Source organism: Musa acuminata, chromosome BXJ1-8 (genome assembly GCF_036884655.1).
Source record: "Musa acuminata AAA Group cultivar baxijiao chromosome BXJ1-8, Cavendish_Baxijiao_AAA, whole genome shotgun sequence".
NCBI lineage: Eukaryota > Viridiplantae > Streptophyta > Magnoliopsida > Zingiberales > Musaceae > Musa > Musa acuminata.
The window spans coordinates 43,469,131-43,490,000 of record NC_088334.1 but is presented as its reverse complement, the minus strand read 5'-3'; the positions used below and the strand labels follow the sequence as shown (position 1 = coordinate 43,490,000).

General features: G+C 39.3%; 3 protein-coding genes and 1 long non-coding RNA gene across 8 annotated transcripts in view; 2 read left to right on the top strand and 2 right to left on the bottom strand.

Moving 5' to 3' along the window:
* The window catches only part of LOC103995367 (protein FLX-like 3), an 11,388-nt gene extending 1,332 nt beyond the window's left edge, over nt 1-10,056 (top strand). The window contains exons 2-8 of one of the 4 annotated variants that reach the window (XR_010476041.1): nt 1-134; nt 218-363; nt 697-776; nt 883-1,038; nt 3,219-3,314; nt 8,283-8,325; nt 9,503-10,056. The exon at nt 1-134 is cut by the window's left edge and continues 405 nt beyond it. Coding sequence is in view for 1 of the 4 variants with exons in the window: in XM_009415935.3 (XP_009414210.1) it covers nt 1-134; nt 218-363; nt 697-776; nt 883-966 (444 nt within the window). In the remaining 3 variants the exon portion in view is untranslated. Of the gene's footprint in view, nt 135-217; nt 364-696; nt 777-882; nt 1,254-3,218; nt 3,315-8,282; nt 8,326-9,502 lie in introns of those variants that run through there. The other 3 variants (XR_672514.3, XR_672513.3, XM_009415935.3) reach the window with 3 other exon arrangements.
* Nucleotides 10,057-10,153: 97 nt separating this feature from the next.
* LOC135588004 (protein NRT1/ PTR FAMILY 3.1-like) lies at nt 10,154-13,357 on the bottom strand. Of its 2 annotated transcripts, none has more exons than XM_065079917.1 (3): nt 12,466-13,357; nt 11,359-12,139; nt 10,154-11,265 (listed from the first exon to the last, which is right to left on the bottom strand). In XM_065079917.1, the coding sequence occupies exons 1-3, from the start codon at nt 12,641-12,643 to the stop codon at nt 10,362-10,364; spliced, it is 1,863 nt and encodes a 620-aa protein (XP_064935989.1). In that variant the 5' UTR covers nt 12,644-13,357; the 3' UTR covers nt 10,154-10,361. The 2 variants fall into 2 exon arrangements, with proteins under 2 accessions (XP_064935989.1, XP_064935990.1); XM_065079918.1 differs by having other exon boundaries at nt 12,362-12,496.
* A 2,314-nt stretch (nt 13,358-15,671) lies between these two features.
* On the bottom strand, nt 15,672-19,156 carry LOC135588006 (10 kDa chaperonin, mitochondrial-like). Its single transcript, XM_065079919.1, has 3 exons — nt 18,979-19,156; nt 16,905-17,044; nt 15,672-16,015 (listed from the first exon to the last, which is right to left on the bottom strand). The coding sequence occupies exons 1-3, from the start codon at nt 19,081-19,083 to the stop codon at nt 15,967-15,969; spliced, it is 294 nt and encodes a 97-aa protein (XP_064935991.1). The 5' UTR covers nt 19,084-19,156; the 3' UTR covers nt 15,672-15,966.
* A 498-nt stretch (nt 19,157-19,654) lies between these two features.
* Nucleotides 19,655-20,604, top strand: LOC135588003 (uncharacterized). Its single transcript, XR_010476040.1, has 2 exons — nt 19,655-20,059; nt 20,165-20,604. It is a non-coding gene; the product is annotated as an uncharacterized LOC135588003 (long non-coding RNA).
* The last annotated feature ends 266 nt before the right edge of the window (nt 20,605-20,870 follow it).

Genomic DNA, 20,870 nt, shown 5'->3' with positions numbered 1-20,870 from the left:
GCCATGCGACAAGAACTCACTGAGCAGGTTCGGTCCCTAACACAAGATCTGACAAGGGCACGAGCTGATAATAAACAAATCCCCGCTATGAAGGCTGAAATTGATGAGCTTCGGCAGGAACTTATCCATCTTCGGTTGGACTTTGAGAATCACACAATTCTTTTCATGCCATGTTTTGTTCTCTTATCTTGCAAAGTGAAACAATCTTTTCTGGCAGGATGTCTATCGAGTATGAGAAGAAAGGGAACTTTGAGCTAATGGAACAAAGGCAGTCAATGGAGAAAAACTTGGTTTCCATGGCACGTGAAATTGAAAAATTGCGAGCTGACTTGGCTAATGCTGAGGGAAGGCCACGGGGTGCAGGTAACATTGCTGACACATTTTTTCTCCATATTTTACTTTATAATTTTGGTTACAGTACTGGAGTAATCTTTAATCTTATTTGATAAATAAATTTTTAAATTTGTGAGTGCCATCTTTAATAATCTAAAGCCAACTGTTGATGCAAAGGAGGTGTGTCCTTGACATTATCTACTGTGGGTCATTAAAAAATCAGATTCAATTTGTTTTTCGTTCAAGTTCGTTGGGGATGGTTTCAGTCTCCTATGTCTTTCTCAGAGGTCCTTTTTTTCTCTCAATATATTTATTTTATTAATATCTTTTAACTTTGAATTTTTTTTTGTTGGTTTGCTGAAGGTGGAGGTTACCCTTCGTCCTACGGAAGCCCTGAAGGACTGTTCCCTTCGTCATATGGATATGAGTATGGTTTTCAGCCGGTAAGGTTACTAGAGATGTTTAAACAACAATATTGTTGTTAGTTTATTATCAAAACAATGCTGATCCTAGCTGTTGTGATGCTTATTACATTTTCTTCATTGTTAGCCTGTTGCTGACAAGGCTCCTCTCTATGGTGCTGGTTCTGGATCATGGGGAGCAGTTGACAAGGCTCGCGCTCCTCGCCGTTGAAAATCAAAATTGAATTGCCCTCTGAAATACAAATTATGCCTCTTTATGTTGCAGATGTTTCTCCACTAGAGGGTTAGAAGTTCTAGCTTTACCAATTGGCGCATGGTCCACCAGCCTGTCTTAATAGAATGCTGTTCATCGTTAAAAGCAAGACATAGCGCATCACTCATTATCTTTGCTTTTGTTGGACGGAGAAATGCTTTATATGCTTTTATATGGTAAATATGAGACATCAGTTATGTTTGACATTCATAATCTTATCTTATATTGTATTTCCTTAATTGTTACTTTTTGTAGCAAGTTAAATGGTTAGTTGAATCTTCTTGGTTTCTGCGGGCTCTGGCAGACGATCCAATGTCAGCAAATTGAAAAGAGAAAAAAAACCAGAGCCCGCAGAAAAAAATCCTTATGATTTTATTAGAGTTTTCAGTGAATGATTATCTCTTACTTGAGTTAGAAAAAAATCCTTGTCATTGCTTGGGATTGATTAATATTGCTGTATTTGATCCATTCCGAAGGATTAGCGTCAAGGACTCCACATGAGTTAAATGGGCTGTTTTCTGGCACACATTTTTGGTTATGTCTTTGGATCACTATGGAATCTGCGTGAGTTCTTTTTTTTTTCTTAAGGTGTGGAGGGGTGGAAATGGCACAGTTTTCTTTGCAAGACTTGGCATTGTGTTGTATGGGCCCTCCCGATGGGAAGACAGAGGAAGATTCTTGGTTTAATCTGTTGGTGCTATTTATAACCTTTAGGAATAGCAGGAAATATTTTTGAATCTCTTTGTTCGTATTAACTTGGCTGAATATCAGTTAGATCTTTGGTACTGGAGGAGTGTCAGTGAGACACTTCCAGTTGAGGTAACAATTAACGACAGTGGCTTAACATTTTACAACAATGAATTTCAGCATCATATTGTGATAATAGTTTAACAAACTCAGTTGATGGTCAAGCATAACAAAATGGTAGGCTTTGAAGGAGGAAGGGTTTCAGTCGGGCAGCAGATACCGGAGGGTGAAGTAGATTAGTAGATGGAGAAAAGGGATTGTTGAGCCCATTCGACACAACTTTTTTTCTTGTGTCTAGTGGGTTCTTAGATGTACATCATGGCTACCGTTCATCAAATCATATTCTGGACCTTTACATGGTCATTCTTTTTTGTTGCTTTCGGTAATGAGGTGTTGGAGGTATGCTAGATATTGTTTGAGATGTGGCAGATTTTTGGATCCTCAAGCTCATTAAGTCTGGTGAAGAATGCTTCTGGACTTGCAACCTTCAACTTGCCAAAGAATTATGATTGATTCGATCTTTAATTATATCTTATAGGGAATAAAAGTCTGGCCGCCACAAGTTTCTCTGGCCCCTTGTGTTGTGAAAAGTATGAAATTCTTCTGGATGATTGTCAAGTGCATTATCCAGATATCAGGTCTCTTTGGGAAAGTTCTCATTCATTTATGTAATTATTAGAAGTGAAAAATGTTAATCATTTCTGGATTGCTCAATCTTCTATACTACAGCCTGAAAATGATGGTCATCGTTACGGACAGTTACAATTTTCCTACACGATAGGCACACATGGTATTTCCTATGGTAGATGTAATCCATCTTCAAAAGTAACCAGTAAGAGCACTGATTTCATATACGGTGTTTCTTAGGCAAAATGATTGATCTATGTTTCAATTGCTATTGCATAAGATCATCGAATGATTCTCCATTTTTAATTCAATGGAGCATTTGATTAGAATTTGGTATTAATCTTATGGCTGTATAATGTGTCTAAAGGGATGGTGTATAATCCTTATTTTTAGGCACCAGATATTGTGTTTGCTTAATTCTGGTTTTAATATGCTAACAACAATTGGAAGCTGTAAGGTCCCAGCTATTAAGGGTCAGGTACTGGACTTAATTATCATTGAGATGCTCGTTATCTTGTTCCATTGATGCACCTGTAGGCAGCTCTCATATTCTTGTATGTCTGTGGTTTAATATGGTGATGGATGCATCCCAACTTATATTCCTATAAATGAAGAGCTGAATGAGATGGTCTTGTAATGATGATCTAGATAGGAGCATCAAGGACTCATGTCTGTAAATGGATTGGTTGAATATCGTGTGAAAGAAGCCTTTATGAGCACCAACAGTAATCCCAATGATACTCATATTATTTAGAGCATATGTTGCTCTTAGTATTTACCATATGTCTAATACTTTTTGTTTTTGCTGGCTTTTCCTAAAGTTGTTTCCTGGACAGTATACACTATGTTTGACTGTGGTATAAAAATCTTCCCTGAATCAAGTGATGAAGTCCATATGGAGATGGATTGGCTGTCTATGACCCAACTTAGAGGCAAGTATTTCCTGCTGTTTGGAATTTGGTTCATTACATGTTTTAGAAGTGCTTATTATTTGGCTTTTGATGTCTTGAGTCTCATACCGTACTAGACTACTAATTGACGTGTGGTTGAGGTTTCCTCATTCTATAGCTGGTCAAGACATTTGTCACCCCTAGTGCAAGCCCCAAACTGTAAAGTGTAACTTCTGCTATAGTTTGTTTCTTAGAATACAATACTGAGTGCTTCTTTTGGAGTGACAACATTTCATACTAATACTATATGAGGTACAAGCTTGGCAAAGTGGTACAACATTTGCGGGTATCCGAGATTACATGGTTATGTCATCCAAGGGATGCCCCTTGTACAATAGTGATGTAATCTAGTAGTTTGGAGGCTGTTAGATTCCACACATCAAGTTCATGTCAATGAGTAAGAGATTTCTATATGAAATTGAGCTTACGAAGGCCAATATGTTGGTTTTAGATGAATGGTTTGTGCATTTCTAGTTTAGTTCATATGATTGTTGTTTGGGAAGGCTTTTGCCTTTCTTTTTTTTGACTAAGCTTCAAGTTAGATCTATCTATATAAGTATTTGGTTGGTTTTAAAGATTTTGGTCAATAGTTTGGTTGGCTTGCATTGCAAGATAAACCTTGAATCGTGAGCTAAGATGGATGCTAAAATATTCATTCTGAGACCTGTGATACATAGTGTGTAATTTTTATGGAAGAGCTACTATTGACTTGAAGATGCTTTGATTCAATTTGAAGGGAAGGAAAGAAAAAAAAACTATTGTTCACTTACATTTTTCTGTTCCCTCCAATGTGACATCATACATTAGTCCCACATTAGAAGTGGGGGGACATTATAGATTAGTCCCACATTAAAAAGTGGGAGGAGAATTCAGAAATAATTTATTGGGTTAGATGGATTTACCATCGTTAAGTTGAGTATAAGCATTTTGGACCTATGGTTCTAGCCTATCAAGTTAATATATTGGATTGGACCATGATAATTGATATTAGAGCAGACCTAGTCAAAGAGTTACTAGTGTATGGAGCCAGAGACATTATGACTTGAGCTTCGTTGGACTGTGCCTTGGATGCCCTACTAGAATGATATTGGATTTTATGTTGGTGTGGGCTTTGATGAGGACATCAATCCTGTGAAGAGGGAGATTGTGGCACTCAAATATAGCTTTATATTGAAAGCACAAAAGGAGAATTAAGTTGGTTTAACGGGCTAGATGATCTGGTTAAGCACTTTAGGCTACATGGTTCTGGGCCAATCAAGTTAACAAGTTGGTTCTCCTGTCGGGCCGGATCATGACATCTGACTTCGTTGAATTCCTTTACTCTATTTGGTACATTATATGGCAACAACAGATAACTCAATTTATTTCTTCTTTGAATGCATCAAAAGCAGCCAATATGGTGCGAAACATGCAGTTTTTTATATTGACTAAATTCTACAAGTCTGGTGGTAGACCAGATTTTTGTTGCCACATTCAACTGAATCAGCAAGGGATCACATTGAAATTATGATGGATTACCATTTAGTGACATCTGGCCTTCAAATCTCTTAACATGGCATGAATAAGAGTCTCAGATGATCAGAAATGCCAATCATGATGATAACATGAAGAGTTGGCTGGCAATTGTAGGAACAAATTTCAAGGACTTTACGGACATATGAGGTCAGGAAGCATTTAAGGAGACCAGGGTAATAAGTATGAAGAATCATGATAAACAAATAGAACATTATGAAGCACTGCAAGTGATGATGGAAGAACTCATCAGAGCCTTAAAGCAGCATCAAAGGCAAATATACTTGAACCATGCTATGCAACAGTGAAAATTGAAATGCTTGCTATAATGAATTTCTGTGAAGCTAAATAAATGATATGCTGAAAAAAATGTAGGACAACTGGTTGGTTTCTGACAAGTGGGTCTGCATGTTGCCAACTGTTTGGACAGCAACCTAGTACCCCATTAAATAGGGGTTAAGGGGATATTGGTTTCCCAATCTAAGAGCATTCACATCTTGAATTCCCTATCTATGAGCAGCCAAAAAGTAGCTTTTATATCCTCGATGTAATTGTTATTATAAGTCATTTAGAGGTGTGGAGGGTGAGATTTTATAGAGAGGCAGCCCTAAGTGAGAAGTATGTTATGTAGTTGTCTGGATTTCCATTGAAAGATGGACCTGAACTATTCTTAGATCGATCGAATTGTTTTGTTCGCTCGGTATAACTTTGCTGAAGGGTGTGACATAGTCCTTCAGTTAGAAGTCTTTAAGCTGAAAGGGTGTGGTAGATGAGAAGTGATGAAAGCCTTACTAAGTATGTGATTCCGTTCCATGTACTGCCATTTGTCATTGTTTTTGAAGTTCAAATAATTATAGCAAGGTCAAAAGAGGTGGATAAGAACTGCTTGGGTAGTTGCTAAGAGTAGCAAGAAGAAATAAGTTAATTATTGGTTTCTTCTTTGAGGATGCATTATATCAGATTTGCATGTTCTTCTAGGACATTTTTTTGCTCTTTCAAACAAAAAATGCATGTCTTAAGTGCTTTGCTTCTTTTTTCTTTGAGGCGATCTAATTGATGTCTGTTAGATACAGTATACATTCTGTTGATTATCAACCATCAGTTATAAAGATTGCAAAATGTTCAACATAGTCGATGACTCACTGCTTGCATTGATTGTTATTTTCATCACAACTATTGTTATCTTCAGGTGCTAGTTTTGTTTCTAAGACTGGTTTGGATTCTGAGTCATATTGGCTTAAGCAGACTGTTCCCTAAGAATATGTGGGATCAGGAAGAATTTAATTTGTATATTACCGATCAAATGAGTGAATAGTCCTTGGTACACCCATGTTTTTAGTAAAATTTACGGTATAATTCTGTGAAACAAATACATATAATTACTCAGTCTTCAACTGTGACATCATTTTTACTGGCTTGAAATATAATCTACTGGTTGATGTGGGCTTCTTTAGAGAAAGTGGAAAAAGCTTTTGTTGCTTGGCAAATCTAGGGTTATTGACATGCTTAATGCTATTTGGAGTACCTAAGTTGCCATTTCTAATTGGTTACTTTTTTTAGATGAGATTGCTCGGATAGTGGAAATAGTAAATAGATTGCTATGTTAATAATCCAGATATCAAATTATAAGTATAAGTAATTAAATACAACAATTATTTCTTTGGTTTGATTGCTATGTTGAAGGACGAATTTCATTCTGAGAAACTTTTTTGTCTATGTTGAGATTCAATGCATATGTCTGCCATTATGATCATATACGAGTTGTGAGGAGTTTAGGGCACTTTCTTTGGCACTGAAAGGATTATAAATTTGATAAATATATGGTTAGGTGCAATCACTTATATATTGTTAAGGAGAACATGTCTTTAGGTACATTAGGAGAAATTATGGTTGTAAAATGGGTATTCATATGCTTATTTATCAAGCAAACTTTGCTAGAACTAAGTCAAGTATATTTCTAGTGTAGTTGCATTGTAACAGATACAAATATTGGTGAATACTATCAATAATTAAAACTATCATGCTAGTTGTCTGTATAGAAAATATACCTTCTCCAACTCAGATGTGATGTCATAGTACCCCCAACAAAATGTTCATTTCTTTCTTTAACCCATTATTACTGCATTAGGTTCATATAGATGTGTTCCTATTGAATCTTAAATAGTATTTGGATTCTAACCTATAATATGATTATAGCCTAAACATACTTTGTCTGACGTGTATTTATCTTTTAGGTATCAACATGTAATGTTTGGTGTTATTTGTGTTCTGCACCTTATCATTTCAATGAATTACTCATAATATATATCACATTGGACATATGCCTTCTTTTCAATATAACATGGCTTGTCCTGGTTTGAAAGGGTTGGTAAGCTAATGTTTGGCTCATTTAACATCCAGATCATAGGTGCATGATCTACAATTGCTTATACCTCCCTCAAACCTTTTTTTAAGCTTCTTCCTGTCAAAGTTCTAGGCTGTTCTGTAAAATGGTCTATAACTTACCTAAATCAGAAAATGGGGAACAAATTAATCTGAAACTTTTAAGTATGAAGTTAAACTTGTATTATGTGTGCATTGAAAGAATGTCATCCTGGGATAAACAACATGATGCTTAATGCGGAGGTAACATGCTGATATTGCTAATTCCTTGGCCTTAAAGAGAATTTTTCCCTTTCAATGCTAATTGGTCATTTACTAAGATTTTTTTATAATTTTAATTGCAGATTCTTTATAGCTAAAAACATGATGAAGAAATCCTATCTGGTCTATAACTTTTTATTTTATTTTAAATATTTTTATTAATTTTCTTTTATTGGCCTTGCAACCTTAATTCAGAATTAACATATGGGACTTTTAAGCATTTAAAACCCTTGCAACCTTATCTCACAATTGAATTTACTTAAACAAGAAAAAGGGTATTAGAATCTCCTCTTGCCCCCTTGGTTCCTTGCTTTAAGTGCACATATGAGACTTTACCTTGAGCCCTGTTCTAAGCCTAATGACCTTCCTTACTAAACAACCAACAACTATCATGACTGCCTGACTTCTGTTAGCTTGCTACTTTCTTTGAGCAGAAAGACCTAGGGAAAGAAAAAAAAAGGCAATTGAGATTTCATGCACCCTTGCCTGTGAGCCTAGGAGCAGCTTCACCGAAAGTCTGTTCACCACTGCTATTTTTAAATTCCTTGAAGCTATTGTTTAAGCAACTGTTGAATTGCATTTTTCTTCTGCAAAATCTCATTTTTGCAATTCCTTTAATTTGTTGCAATTGTGAATTTTGTGCTTGAGTATAGTTTCATTGAGTGTGTAACATTGTGAAAAGAAAAAAATTCCAAGCTTGTTGATATAAATTGAATATCTTAGACATTCTTTCTTTCCATTATCTTCGTTCCTTTTTAATAATGTTGCCAAATTATTTATATTCGTCTTTTGTAGGTTGGTACACCCTTATGTTAGCAACCCCACAAGAAAGCTCCAGGTATGTTTTTTTTTCTTGTAATGCTTGGAAGTTTTGATTCTCATTTGAGATACAGTAACTAGTAGCTGGCCAGGAAATAAGAAAACTGCAGAAGGTATTTAAGATCATGGTTTCAGAAATAGTTAATCAATCATTTAACTAGTATGATTTTCTCCGTGTCTACATGTGGAATCCTGATAGCAATTAATACTCAACAATAATAAGATAGCTGAATAAAGCACTGATCCGTTGCATGTCATGACATGTGTTCACAAAACAGCAAATTGCGTATAGTCTTAAGAATGTCCTTGTAATGATAGTAGTAGTTGAATTGCAGATGCCTGTAAGCAAAGCTTCTATCTCATCTACTATGACATAAACCGTTACACCATTTCTTTCAACCTTTCTGAGAAACATCACATATTGCATCATTTTGAAAGCATGATTTTGGAGGAAAGATATATCCACTTTTGTAAAACTGTAGTGGTATTTTAATAGCACCATGTTGGCTCCTATTTCTGTATATAGATTCAGGCTACAAATGCTTCGAATAAAAGATCTTTTTTAGTTGTTTAGAATCTTTTTTGTTAAGGTAGGCATGGCAAGTTGATGTTGATGTACTGTTGGTGCCTGAGATAAAGCTTGAACATTATATTGTTATATAGGGACTGGCAATTCTTTGAAACATTGGATCTAGTTCTTGTTCTACCTGTGTGAGCAAACATGCCTGAGAAATGAAATCCTCAAGTTTGGCCTACTCGATAGATAGTTGCTGGCTTTTTTTTGGTGTCAGTTGTACTCCATCTGGCTTTACTTCCCATGCAAAATTTACCTACTCTAGCCCTTTTGTTGAAGCCTCGAGCTTCTTTTATTGCTGGAGATAGCCAACGGTATGAGTGCATTGTAAATTCTGATGATTTTGAAGTAATATATTTCTTTTGTTCCTCTACCATTTAGTAAGAAGCTAAAGCATTTTTTTTAATCTCCTATGGGAGCAGCTTTCACCTTTCCGGAATTATTGATCATGTTATTTCTTTAATGTATATAAATGAACCAGATATGTTGGCTGCCAGTATGCTTATTAAGATATTGTGATATTGATTTGCTACACCTAATCATCAAAAAATTGGCTCTTGCAAAGATTCAATCTTCTGTATGACCTAATTTAAAAGTTTGAAATCATTACATGATCATGCAGGCCTTGAACCTATGACACAATGGCTGCAACTCGCCTGGATGGGATTGAAATGGCACTTATGCGCAAGTGTGAATCAAGTGTGAATCAATCAACCCAAGCATATGCCAATATCTATTCTGGCTTGATCCAAGATCCCAATTTCAAAACAACCTGGCTTCATTCAAGATATTGAGTAGATAGGTGGATGAAAGCAGGTGAGACGTGGAAAGAGATTTTTAGGCAACGACGGGGGAGAATGAGAGGGAGAGATTTGGTGCTAAGATGGGGGATGCAAGGAAGAATGTCTGAGTTTTTTAGGGTTTCCATGTGTGCCAGCATATATGCTGTGGACTGGTTTGCTTGTTTTGATTGCTTGGTCCCTCACCAGGGCATGCACGTATTCCAAACATTTCAGCAAGTAGGGATTACTGGTTAAATTGGCTGTATCATTTGCGTTGTATCTTTCATTGATTGTATCAGTCATGTAGTTGATATTTCTAGGACTAACCGATTCATCAAATGCTTGTTTCTGGTTCATTAACAAAGGCTGAAAGGGGGCATTTGTGGGACTCCAACATCAGTAGTGCTGAAGGTTCCAAAAAGTCACTACTTTCATCTCTGTGTTCATCAAATTGGTTTAGCTTCTTGGCCTCATTTTCACTATTTATCATGTGATGTTAAAGAATTCATTGTGTTCTCTGCTGAGAAAACTCTTGCAGCTTTTTTGGATCCTCCTTATCATTTTTCCTGCTTTGCTTCATTTACTCTCCCATGCAGAATCTACAACCTGCATGCATCACAATGTTCAGCAAGGCCAAGGCCAGCAATGGAGTCCAATGAATAACGCACCGTAACAGTGATAACCTATGTGGGTGTGCCCTTAATCTTCTTCTCCATGTTTGACGGCAGTGAGCTCTGCACCATCAACGACGCCAGATTCTTCATCCTCCGCTCCGGCCATGGTTTCCAGTGGCTTGTAAGTGTACAACATTGCACAGGTGATGTAGTAACCCAAGTTGAGCACCTGTAACCCCGTCACCAGCCAGTAGTAGTAATCTAACTTCCCCCTGTTGATGTTGTCTTGCAGCCAGTCGCCTCCCTTGCCGGTGCAGTGGTGCACCACGGTCACTAAGAAGGTGCCCATGTAGTTCCCGATCGACATGGCGAGCCAGAACAGCGCCGCCGCCGTGCTTCTCATGCTCTCCGGCGCCTGGTCGTAGAGGAACTCCATGTTACCCACCGACGTGAATGCCTCGGCTAGCCCGTGGATGGCGTACTGCGGCACCAGCCAGAAAACGCTGATGGGCACCACCGCTTTCGGCTGATCCACCAGCCCGTGGTCGGCGGCCGCCCCCTTCCGCTTCGCCTCCACGAGCGCGGCGGCCACGTTGGCCGATAGTCCGACGGCCATGCCGATGCCGATGCGCTGGAGGTACGTGATGCCCGACGGCCGCCGCGTGAACCGACGGGCGACGGGGACGAAGACGCGGTCGTACAAGGCGAGGCTGAGGAGCATGGTGAGCGTGGAGAAGATGGACAGGGTGGCCGCTGGGATCTGGAACCGCGGCGCGAGGTGGCGGTCCATCGTCCTCGCCTGCTGGATCGCGAAGCTGTGGTTGTGGGAGGATGCGGTGATGGTCAGGATCCCGGCGGCCCAGATGGGTATCATCCGGATGATCGACTTCAGCTCCTCCACCCGGTGGACCGTCGAGAGCGTCCACAGCCTCGGCCTGCCGGAGTCCACCATGTCGCCCTCGGTCACGATCGCGGCTCGATCCAAGAACCTACGACATGCCCATGCGAGAGACTAAACTTCCGAAGGGCACAGGCAACGCGAGAGGGGATCCCAAGGTAGTAAGTAGTAGCTTCTTTGTTACCCTAGCTGATCGGTGTGGAGCAGTCTTCCATTGGTGGAGATGGCGGCGTCGAGCTCCTCGTCGTCGTACAAGAGGCGCGGATCGGCTGGTTTGACTGCATTCCGCTTCCGGAAGGCGGCAACCACGACCTGGGTCAACCTGGTCAAAGGGCTCCCCCCGGGCTTCATCTTGATGTAGAGCGGGTAACCCATCACGAAGGCCACGACGGAGATGCACATGGCTATGGTGGGGATGCCCAGCCCCCATCCCCATCCCACATTGTCCTGGACGTACACCACCGCCGTCAAGGCCGTCAGCACCGCCACCTGCATGCTGAAGAAGTAGAGGTTGAAGAAGTTCCACCCCCCGGCGTCGGGCCGACGCCCGTGTTGGATGCCGAACTGGTCGGCCCCGAAGGCCACAACACACGGCCGGATGCCGCCGGTCCCGATCGACGTGAAGAGGAGGGAGACGTAGAGGGCCACGAGCTGCCACGCGGACGCGCGTGCGCACGCTGCAGGGCCGGTGCAGGGCGGCGGGCGGAATGCTGGGAGGATTGCCGACACGGTGAGGCTGATCATGCCCAGCTGGTAGATGACGGAGCCGATGGTGATGGTCCAGAACCGGCCGGCGAAGGAGTCAGCGATGAGGCCGCCGACGAGCGGGGTGAGGCTAGAGGTGCCGCTGAAGTTGGTGAGGGTGTTGGAGGCCTGCACCAGGGGCATGTGCAGCTGCTGCGTCAAGTAGGTGATCATGTTGGCATTGAATCCGGTGGTGGCGAATCGGTCGCAGGCTTCATTTGCTGGAGAGCAAGCAGAGTTAGTCCGTCAGCGTCAGCACAGGACCGAAGAGATACTGGACACGAGTTTGTGTCAGAACAACAAGCAAGAGAGGCGAAGCTCTCATGGGAGTGACAACTAAGATGAGATGCCAGAGCAAGTGATATGGACAAGAAGCTGAGAACTGAATGAACGAACATTGGCATGAAACAAAATGGAAGTGTTCCAAGAGCTCAAAAACTCACCATTGGCGTTAGATGAACAGAGATGAAAGATGGTACGCAGAGATCAGTGACCAATGAGTGAGATAGATAGATACGTGACAAGAAAGGGCATCATCACAGCTCACCTAGTACAAATGGCATGGTCTTAAGGCCCCCCTGCTTTCTCTTCTTCTTCTTCTTCCCTTCTTCCTCCCTCCCATTCCCTGCCGTTGCCATCCGACCAGCTGCAGACCGGGGGAGGGCGATCTCCTCTGCTATTGTCATGTCGAGTAGAGCCTCTCTCATATATAGCCTGTTATACATATGTTCTCCGGCATATTTAATGCACCGTCAAAAGGGCATGCTACTAAACTATTTGAACATGGATGTTACTATTTCTCGAGGAAGGTGAAGGAGCTGAGACAAAGTACTTTTTCCCACCCTGTCTCCTATCCACTATTAACATATCTTTCATGCTGCTTTCTGATCTCTACGCCAATACGAAGAACAGCAGCAGCAGCAGCAGCAGCAGCAGCCTTAGGCCAAACCACTTATAGGCTGGTTAGGTTTGTGTTGCAAACGCAGTTCCTAGTCATGCATGGCATGGTCTTTAAGGCATTTAATGTTGATGGGTGGTGGCTGGGATGAGTCAAAAGGAAGAGGACAAGAAGTGGTGATGGATGATGGCTTTCTTCTCTTTCAAGTGTGTAGTAATACGATTTGCAAGCGGGCAGGGCTCCTCCTTGACTCGATCACTAAAACAGTACATTTGAAATGAAGCTTCTAATCATGCTATTAACCAAGTGTCCTAATAATTGATGACACAAATGATCCTACGACAAGGCTTAAAACAATTCTCTCTCAATAAACAAGGAAAACACACATGGCTCCACCAGTACAAAAGAGCATGTGAAGATTTGGTGTCGTCTTCCTGGCTTTGTCAGTCACTATACAGAAGGCTGTTTGTTCTCCCACACCACTAGAGATAAGGTGGTATAAAGGTTTCCGCTCCTGTTAGGCACTTGCAGATCATTAGTATTGAAACCAGTATTTACAGTTCTATTAATTTACAAAACCAATTAACTATCCTAATTTTAATATAGAATCACACAATTCAAAAGCTAAAATTCTTAATTATTTAATATTGAATATATATATATATATATATATGAGAGAGAGAGAGAGAGAGAGAGAGAGAGAGAGAGAGAGAGAGAGAGTTTTACCTGAGATTACAAAGGGCTTTCTTGAATTTCTAAACCTATTACCCACAACAACATGGAACAAAATAACTACATATCTTTGTCTTTTTTTGTGTGTCAAAGGCCATGGATGCAGAAAAACTATGGAATTTTTATGCTACAATCCAATATTCACGTCAAACTACTACTATTCCACATCTTAGCTAGTTTAACCTCTTGTAATGAAAGGGCACCCACCCATCATAAAATAGTGAGCAAGATGGTTTCCTACTTCTTGATTAAATTAATGCCAAATTGCACACTAATTAGTTTCACATATCATTATAAAGTTCCAATGCTACCTACCTATTTCTTATAATTATACAGATGACTGAAGCTTCATTAATGTGGAGACTCTTCACCAACCATAATTGGATCATGTTTTATATAATGACAATAGACCCCAATCATAATCAGAATAGTAGATAGATTCTATCATAAATCAAGTCAAATGAAGTCCAAACCATACACACCAAAGACAAGTCAAGGCTAACATTTGATAAGCAATCTATGATGGGAATCAACATTGGCTTTAAGTTAAAAGGCATGAGATTGAGATAGATAAAAAAGATTGAATCAATGAAAACATCATGTCAAATCAAACCACTAAACATCTTAATTATCTTCTTCTCCAGAACCCCCCATGTAATAAAACAGTGGACAAAATGGTGGGCTACATATTGAGTTATATAACCAGTTTGAAGTAGTATTCCAAGTTCCTTTAGCAGGAGTCTTACTTTTACAACCTCAATGCCAAGGAAAGCATTACTTTTACAATTTCATTGAGCAGAAATTAGATCCTCTTAGACTTAATAGTGAGAGAAAAAGAATAATGTGAGGACATTGACAAGAAGAGCATAATGTTGTTACCATCTCTCACTTCAATGACATGGAATCCACTGCTTATCTCAATTATGTATACAAGGACAATGGCTTTCAAATGTAACATGATTGGGGAGAAAAAGATCTACTGGAGTGGACTGGTCATGCACAAAAGCCAAAACAATCCATCATTGCAGCAGATAAAACAACAGATAGCTCAGCATTGAACACAGTCAAGGTTAGTAGATGAGATCAAACTTATCCATTTATGTGTTCATACTTTTCATGATAATGAAAATGAGATGAGGTTGTGTGGCCTACACACTTAAATACAATATCACCTATTTTATGTAATAATTTCTTGATCATTGTCGTTTCATATACAAGTTCAATTTAATAAAAACACAAAAATATATTGATATAATATAATATGAACTCTCTCTCTCTCTCTCTCTCTCTCTCTCTCATAATTAACATGTTCTGTATTCGGCTGCACCACGAATGAGACTTTGTCCAGAATTGGTATACTACATCTACTACTATTGACAGTAGTTTTCTGGCTTCTAAAGGCTCCTGTTCCTTCCTTCCATTGTGTCATTCATGTCTATGTATATACACCTACGAGTTAGGTCATATGTATACATGAGTTAGGTTTAGGCTTTATTGCCCAATCCAAATCAGACCTGTCTTCAGCTTAAACAATGAGCACAGCTGATGAACAATGGCTAAGAAGAAAAAGAACATGAGGACACTATCCATTAGCTATTTTTTTTCTTTTTGCTAGTTTTTTTTTACTTTTTTGTTATCATACTTTTGCTTATTATGTCTTTTTGGAAGCTCAATTCTAATATATTTAGATTTCTCCTTCACTATAGTTCAAACCATGCTAATTGTCAAAGGGTTTGTTCAACAGGATACGAGAATAATTAATATTAAAAAATGAAGGTCTGTAAATTTTCTAGCAGCAGATTATGATTGGAGAGAACAATTTAACAAGATTGCAGTATCAATCAAACAAATCTATTCATATGAGAATTTATTTAAATGTGATTATTTTTCCGTGTAGCAGAAACATCACATGGTAGATGTAGAAGAAGCTAAATGAGCTCCCTGAAATAACACTGGCCAAGCCTCTCCAGTAAATGATCCTCATAATAGCATGCTATTAGAGTGTACCTATTTTCGATCATTTGATATCCAGAATTGAACTACATTATCATTTGATATCCAGACTTTCAGTATCATATTAGGTACCATAAAGGTTTGTTTGGAAAAGTTCTAACATGCGGAGGTCACAAACCCATTCTGATATAACATGAACAATCGTCAGATATTCGATTATAACCTACTGAGAACAATTCACCCAATAATCCATCAGCACAAAGAAGATTGAAAAAGTGCAGATGCCTTACAAGATACATCCTACTTGCATTTTGTCAAAATATCATAATTGTTTCAGCAGTCGTGGTTTGATCCCCCAGTTGTCACAGCAAAATGATAGCAAATAGGAGAGCAACTTGCAACTCTACTGCATCCACCTCGATGATAACAGAAAGCAACCGCAAGAAAATTAATCTTACGTGAACATCAGTCGCAAAGGGTCCCAAGTATGTCATCATCTCTGTAGAGGTGGTACCTGATAACAGTCAACATAGAAGAGATTTAGGATCAGAACAGGAACATTTCTGCTACTAAGTTAAAAACAAGAACAAAAATGAAAGCTACCCTTGTCAATGCGACCAAAGAAAATATGTGAGAACAAATGCTGCTGATTAGTATGAAACTAGAGTCTGCAATCAGCTAAAGATTTTTCCCTTGGCTTCCTATACTTATTACAATTTATTCTGACTGTCTTTATTAGCAGCAATTATGAAGTCACACAGTATCAATCCTCACCTTTCTTATCAGGTCAACCGTACCTGAAATTCATGTGTACAAATGAAAATAATTTTCATCAAAATAAACACACACATAGAAACCAGAAGGAAATCACCGTGGCTAATCATCACAAATAAATTGGTCTCTGGGGATGTTAGGCACACGTATGCCTCATCAACATCGATCTCCTTATGGTCACAGCATTTAAAGTTGTGATTGGTGCAGGGTTAAAAATATAAAATAACTATGTTAAACTGGGTTTATTTTTTCTTTTTTTGTTTGGTTATCAAAGGATTGATCATCTAGCTTAGAAAAGAGAATGTGACGGTGTTATTTTAACCCAGGTATCTAGTTCAAACCCCTTCATCCAGGTTTTAATGGGCTAAACAAAGAATCATCAACTTGACTACTGTAAGCCTCAATCTAACACAGCATAAGTCTTAATTATGGGTCAGTATGTCAATGGCAATATGATAATTAAATTTAGCCAATTATCAAAATTTTATACAAAAATTTCTATACTTAGCAGTCGGCACAAAATTTGCCTACATCCTATACCATCCACAAAGCCTGTATCCTTTGCTTTCTTTCACAAGTTAGCTTAAATCTAGAGCAGAAAGAAAGTTGCAAAGATATGTTAAACATACTCTTTCTCTCCAAGCTTCACCTCTGTCCCGCCATATTCAGGTAGCAGAACAGTGTCTCCTTCCTTCACAGAGACAGGGATAAGTTTCCCATCCCTATCACGTGCCCCAGGACCTACTGCTACAACTTTTCCAGAGTTCAACTGCCAATAAGAATGCACAGCAAGAAATAAAACTCATAGTTAAGAAAAAGCAACTGAAAAAGTCTTATTGTTTTGAACTATGAAGCAGTAATAATTTGCTTATAAAAACCTTAATTTACAAATTTAACTGACAGTGAAAAACATTATAATATCATAGATGACTGTTGCACAAAACAATACAGAATTTTGCAACAGGAATTAATTGCACAAACATCATAATTCAGGAATGCAAACCAACTTCAAAGCCTAAGAAACAAAAAAGAAAAAGACCAACAAAAATGATTAGAAAGTAAATAAAATGATATCAAAAGAGGGAGGGAGGTAGTGAAGGTTGTAGGGAAGAGAGATGATGATGATATGACAGATTAGGGGGCAAATAAGGTATTCCAGTAATTGTGATTCCCAATCAGTGTTTATAAATAATGCACTAATACAATTGTGAGGGCAATGATTCTTTATGACACACCAACTTATTAAGATTGACTGAGTTGCATGATGTAAACAAATTAACCAGATTATTTTAGTAATTTAAGTTTAGGTTTAGATAATTCACCCAGTTAATCGATATTAATTCAATATGTTGAGATGCGTCATGTCCAAAATGAGATACCATGCAATAGCTGGACCATGAGCTATAGTGTCAGTAATAGCTACTTATGTTCCATGTGCAGATTCAGAACCATATATACAGGTCAAATTTGGTCAAAAACAAGTTGGTATTGCATTCCTGAGATCCTCAGTGCAGCACCACCTAGCTTCATCTATATCTCTATTAGGATATGCAAAGCTATGGATTTCAGCAGATTATCCACATTAAATTTAGTAGAACCTTGGTCCGTAAGTTTATGTCAATCAAATGATATATGCAATAATAGGCCATCCAAAATCTATCACCACCTTCTATTACACTGTTCTTCCAAATAATACAGTTCTAATTGAACTCATTCATCCAAGACATAAACTTTTACAGGAATCTTTCCTGGAAGATAACTGGAGTAACAAAGTTGAGGAAAGGGTACATTCTGCCAACAAATATTGTATTTTTTATTTGATCATCTCTGCTCATCAACCTTCAGTCAACTCCTGAACTCCTGTGAGACCTAGGTATCTTCAAAGTACCGCTTTCTTAAAAATGCAATGAGCAAAATGCTTAAAGTTCATGTTCGAACATCCAAATAAGATGCTCACAAGATTTCGTTTGAATGCGCTACGGTCATGTTTGAATGTCCATATACGAAGCTCACAAGATACATTTTTCTGGATCCCTATTGGCAATCACAATATCCACAATACAGGAACATGAGAAGAGGGACAAATTTTGGGCCTCACCCAACGAAAGCCAAAATCGTTTAAAACCAAGGTCACAAAAGAATCGCCAAAATTATCAATCAATTACAGCCCAAATAAAAGATCTAATTTGATTAACACCACCACTTTCCGCAAGAAACGCAAGCCTTCTTCTCGGCCTTGATCCACTTCTTCAGTTATAACCAAATACCAAATCTTGATAAACATCTAATACGATTAAAGTCCAAGATCAAAGATCTAATTCGATTAACCCCACCGCTTCTCCACGAGAAACAAAATTGGTCTTCTTGGCCTTGATCCACTTCTTCAGCTATAACCAACAATCAAATCACGATAAATATCTAATACGATCAAGATTTGATAAAGCTCCAACATCCAATACGATGAACATCACCACTTCTCTCAAGAAACAATAATATTCTTCTTGGCCTTGATCCGCTACTTCAGTTATGAGCGAAACAAAATCTTGACACGCCATACGAAGCAGATTTCACCAGCGATCGATCCTTTTAATGCATTACATCAAATGCGGAATAGAAGCAATATGCATCGATAAAACCTAGATTTTTTCAAAACGATAAAAAGAAACGACAAGAACATGTAACTAAACCACAGTCTCTTTTTACCTTGGTGGTCTTCTCCGGGAGAAGGATTCCAGCACTGGTCTTGGAGGGAGGGACGATCTTCTCCACGAGAACGCGGTTAAAGAGAGGAATCAGGCGCTTCGCCATCGACGGCAGCAAGAAGAAAGCGAAAAGACCTTTAGTGAGCTTTCTCTCTTGCCTCTGCGTAGGGCTGCGCGAGCTGGAGAGCAGGGTAGGGTTTAAGAGGGGCTCTTCGGTAACTAAATCACTAAATCACCCTTACCATTCATCAATAATTACGAGTCTCTTTCTACGTTAGCTTCGGTATGAGAGGGGCAAAAGTGGAAATGTCGCAGCCACAAGTCTCGAACGGTTGGCTTTGGCAGCTAGGGTTCTACAAGTGAGTAGAAGGTTCAAGAATGTGCTCCTCCGAAGGCCGGGCTTGCGTTAGAATGGGCTTGGGCCTATGTCTTCTTGCTTTAATGGGCCTTAGCCCAAGCCATATATGATGAACCGGTTTATCTATTTTATTTTTTAATATATACATATACATATATATATATATATATTATAAAATATAACAATAACTTAAATATAAAGTCGATTAAAGCATAGAAATACTGCATCGCAGCAAATTAAAAGTAACATTTGCAAGTATAATTCATGACATATATTGCAACCACATAATTCAAGGAATTACTTCGAACGAGAAGGATGTGGACATGTAGGGCTGCTGCTTTCCGATCTTCCAGTCTTCCTCTTATCCTTTGGTGTTTCCAAGCCACTAGCAACCGCAATAAAAGGATCACTTCACGCCATGCGTGAACGCGACGGTAATAGACTACGATCCGATATCGTCAAACCATTTGTGGAAAGGAGAGATTCCCATGACGTCATTGCCATGGCGGAAACCCACTCCTCGCCCCCTATAAATCTGCCCTCCTGCAGCAATCGTATGCGCATCACGGGAGGATGAAGAGAGGCGACGTCGTCGTGCACGGCCATGGATTCCTCCTCTTCGCGCTGGTCGTCCTTTTCCTCGTCACTTGTTTTCTCCTACCACCGGCTGCCGACGCACGAGCGGCTCCGTCGGAGAAGAAAGACAACTCGGCGTCTGCCGAAAGTAAGTAAAAACTTATTTCACTGCTCTTAATTAATATCTTCTTGTGGGGGAGCTTCCACTTATCTTGTGCATATCTGTTCGTTTACTCCTTTCGAGCTGGCGTAGAGGGAGGCGTCGTCAAAACGTACCCAGCCATGTCAACCAGAAAACTACAGTCGTCATGCCCACCAAATACTCCGATCAGCTACTGCGCGTTAGATCCTAACCATCCTGTGCCAGTTCCGCCTTCGCCATGCCGACAAAACGGGGTTTACCGCTGCTCGCCAAGTAGTTCGCCACCGCCGCCGCCGCCATGACAGGCTATATATATATATATATATATATATATCCTGCGATGGTATTGAGCTGAATCGAGATACGTGCGTCCGTGTCGTGCAGATCCTTGGACGAGAAACAGGTTGAAGAAAGTAGTGGCTAAACATAATAAGAATAAATTCGCTAGCTGGATGTGCGGGGTATCAAACAGTATACTGTGTGAACTACGGCTTCAGAAGGATGCTTGAAACGTATTTATATATTATATATATATATATGTCTTGCTTTCCCCTTCTTTTCGTCAAGCTACAATGTCATTCCAGGTGAAGCCCTTGTAGTGGTAAGTCTCCATCTCGATCGTTGTTCGCCAAACTGTATGAACATAACATGGACAACACAAATTTTAATTAAAAACTAAAAATAATAATTAAAAATACGAGGTATCGATTCCCCGTATCTCCTGCATGCTAAGCGAACGTTCTACCATCTAAATTACATCCCCACATGCTTATAAAGTTTAAATGAACATAAATATTCAGACTGAAAAAATAAATAC

Coding starts and splice junctions, on each gene's coding strand:
- LOC135588004 (XM_065079917.1), bottom strand. CDS start 12,643: ATGTATAACAGGCTATATATGAGAGAGGCTCTACTCGACATGACAATA. Junction 12,140..12,465: donor GACCATGCCATTTGTACTAG/GTGAGCTGTGAT, acceptor CTTGCTCTCCAG/CAAATGAAGCCTGCGACCGA. Junction 11,266..11,358: donor CTCCACACCGATCAGCTAGG/GTAACAAAGAAG, acceptor GGCATGTCGTAG/GTTCTTGGATCGAGCCGCGA.
- LOC135588006 (XM_065079919.1), bottom strand. CDS start 19,083: ATGGCGAAGCGCCTGATTCCTCTCTTTAACCGCGTTCTCGTGGAGAAG. Junction 17,045..18,978: donor TCCCGGAGAAGACCACCAAG/GTAAAAAGAGAC, acceptor TCTTATTGGCAG/TTGAACTCTGGAAAAGTTGT. Junction 16,016..16,904: donor GTGAAGCTTGGAGAGAAAGA/GTATGTTTAACA, acceptor GACTGTTATCAG/GTACCACCTCTACAGAGATG.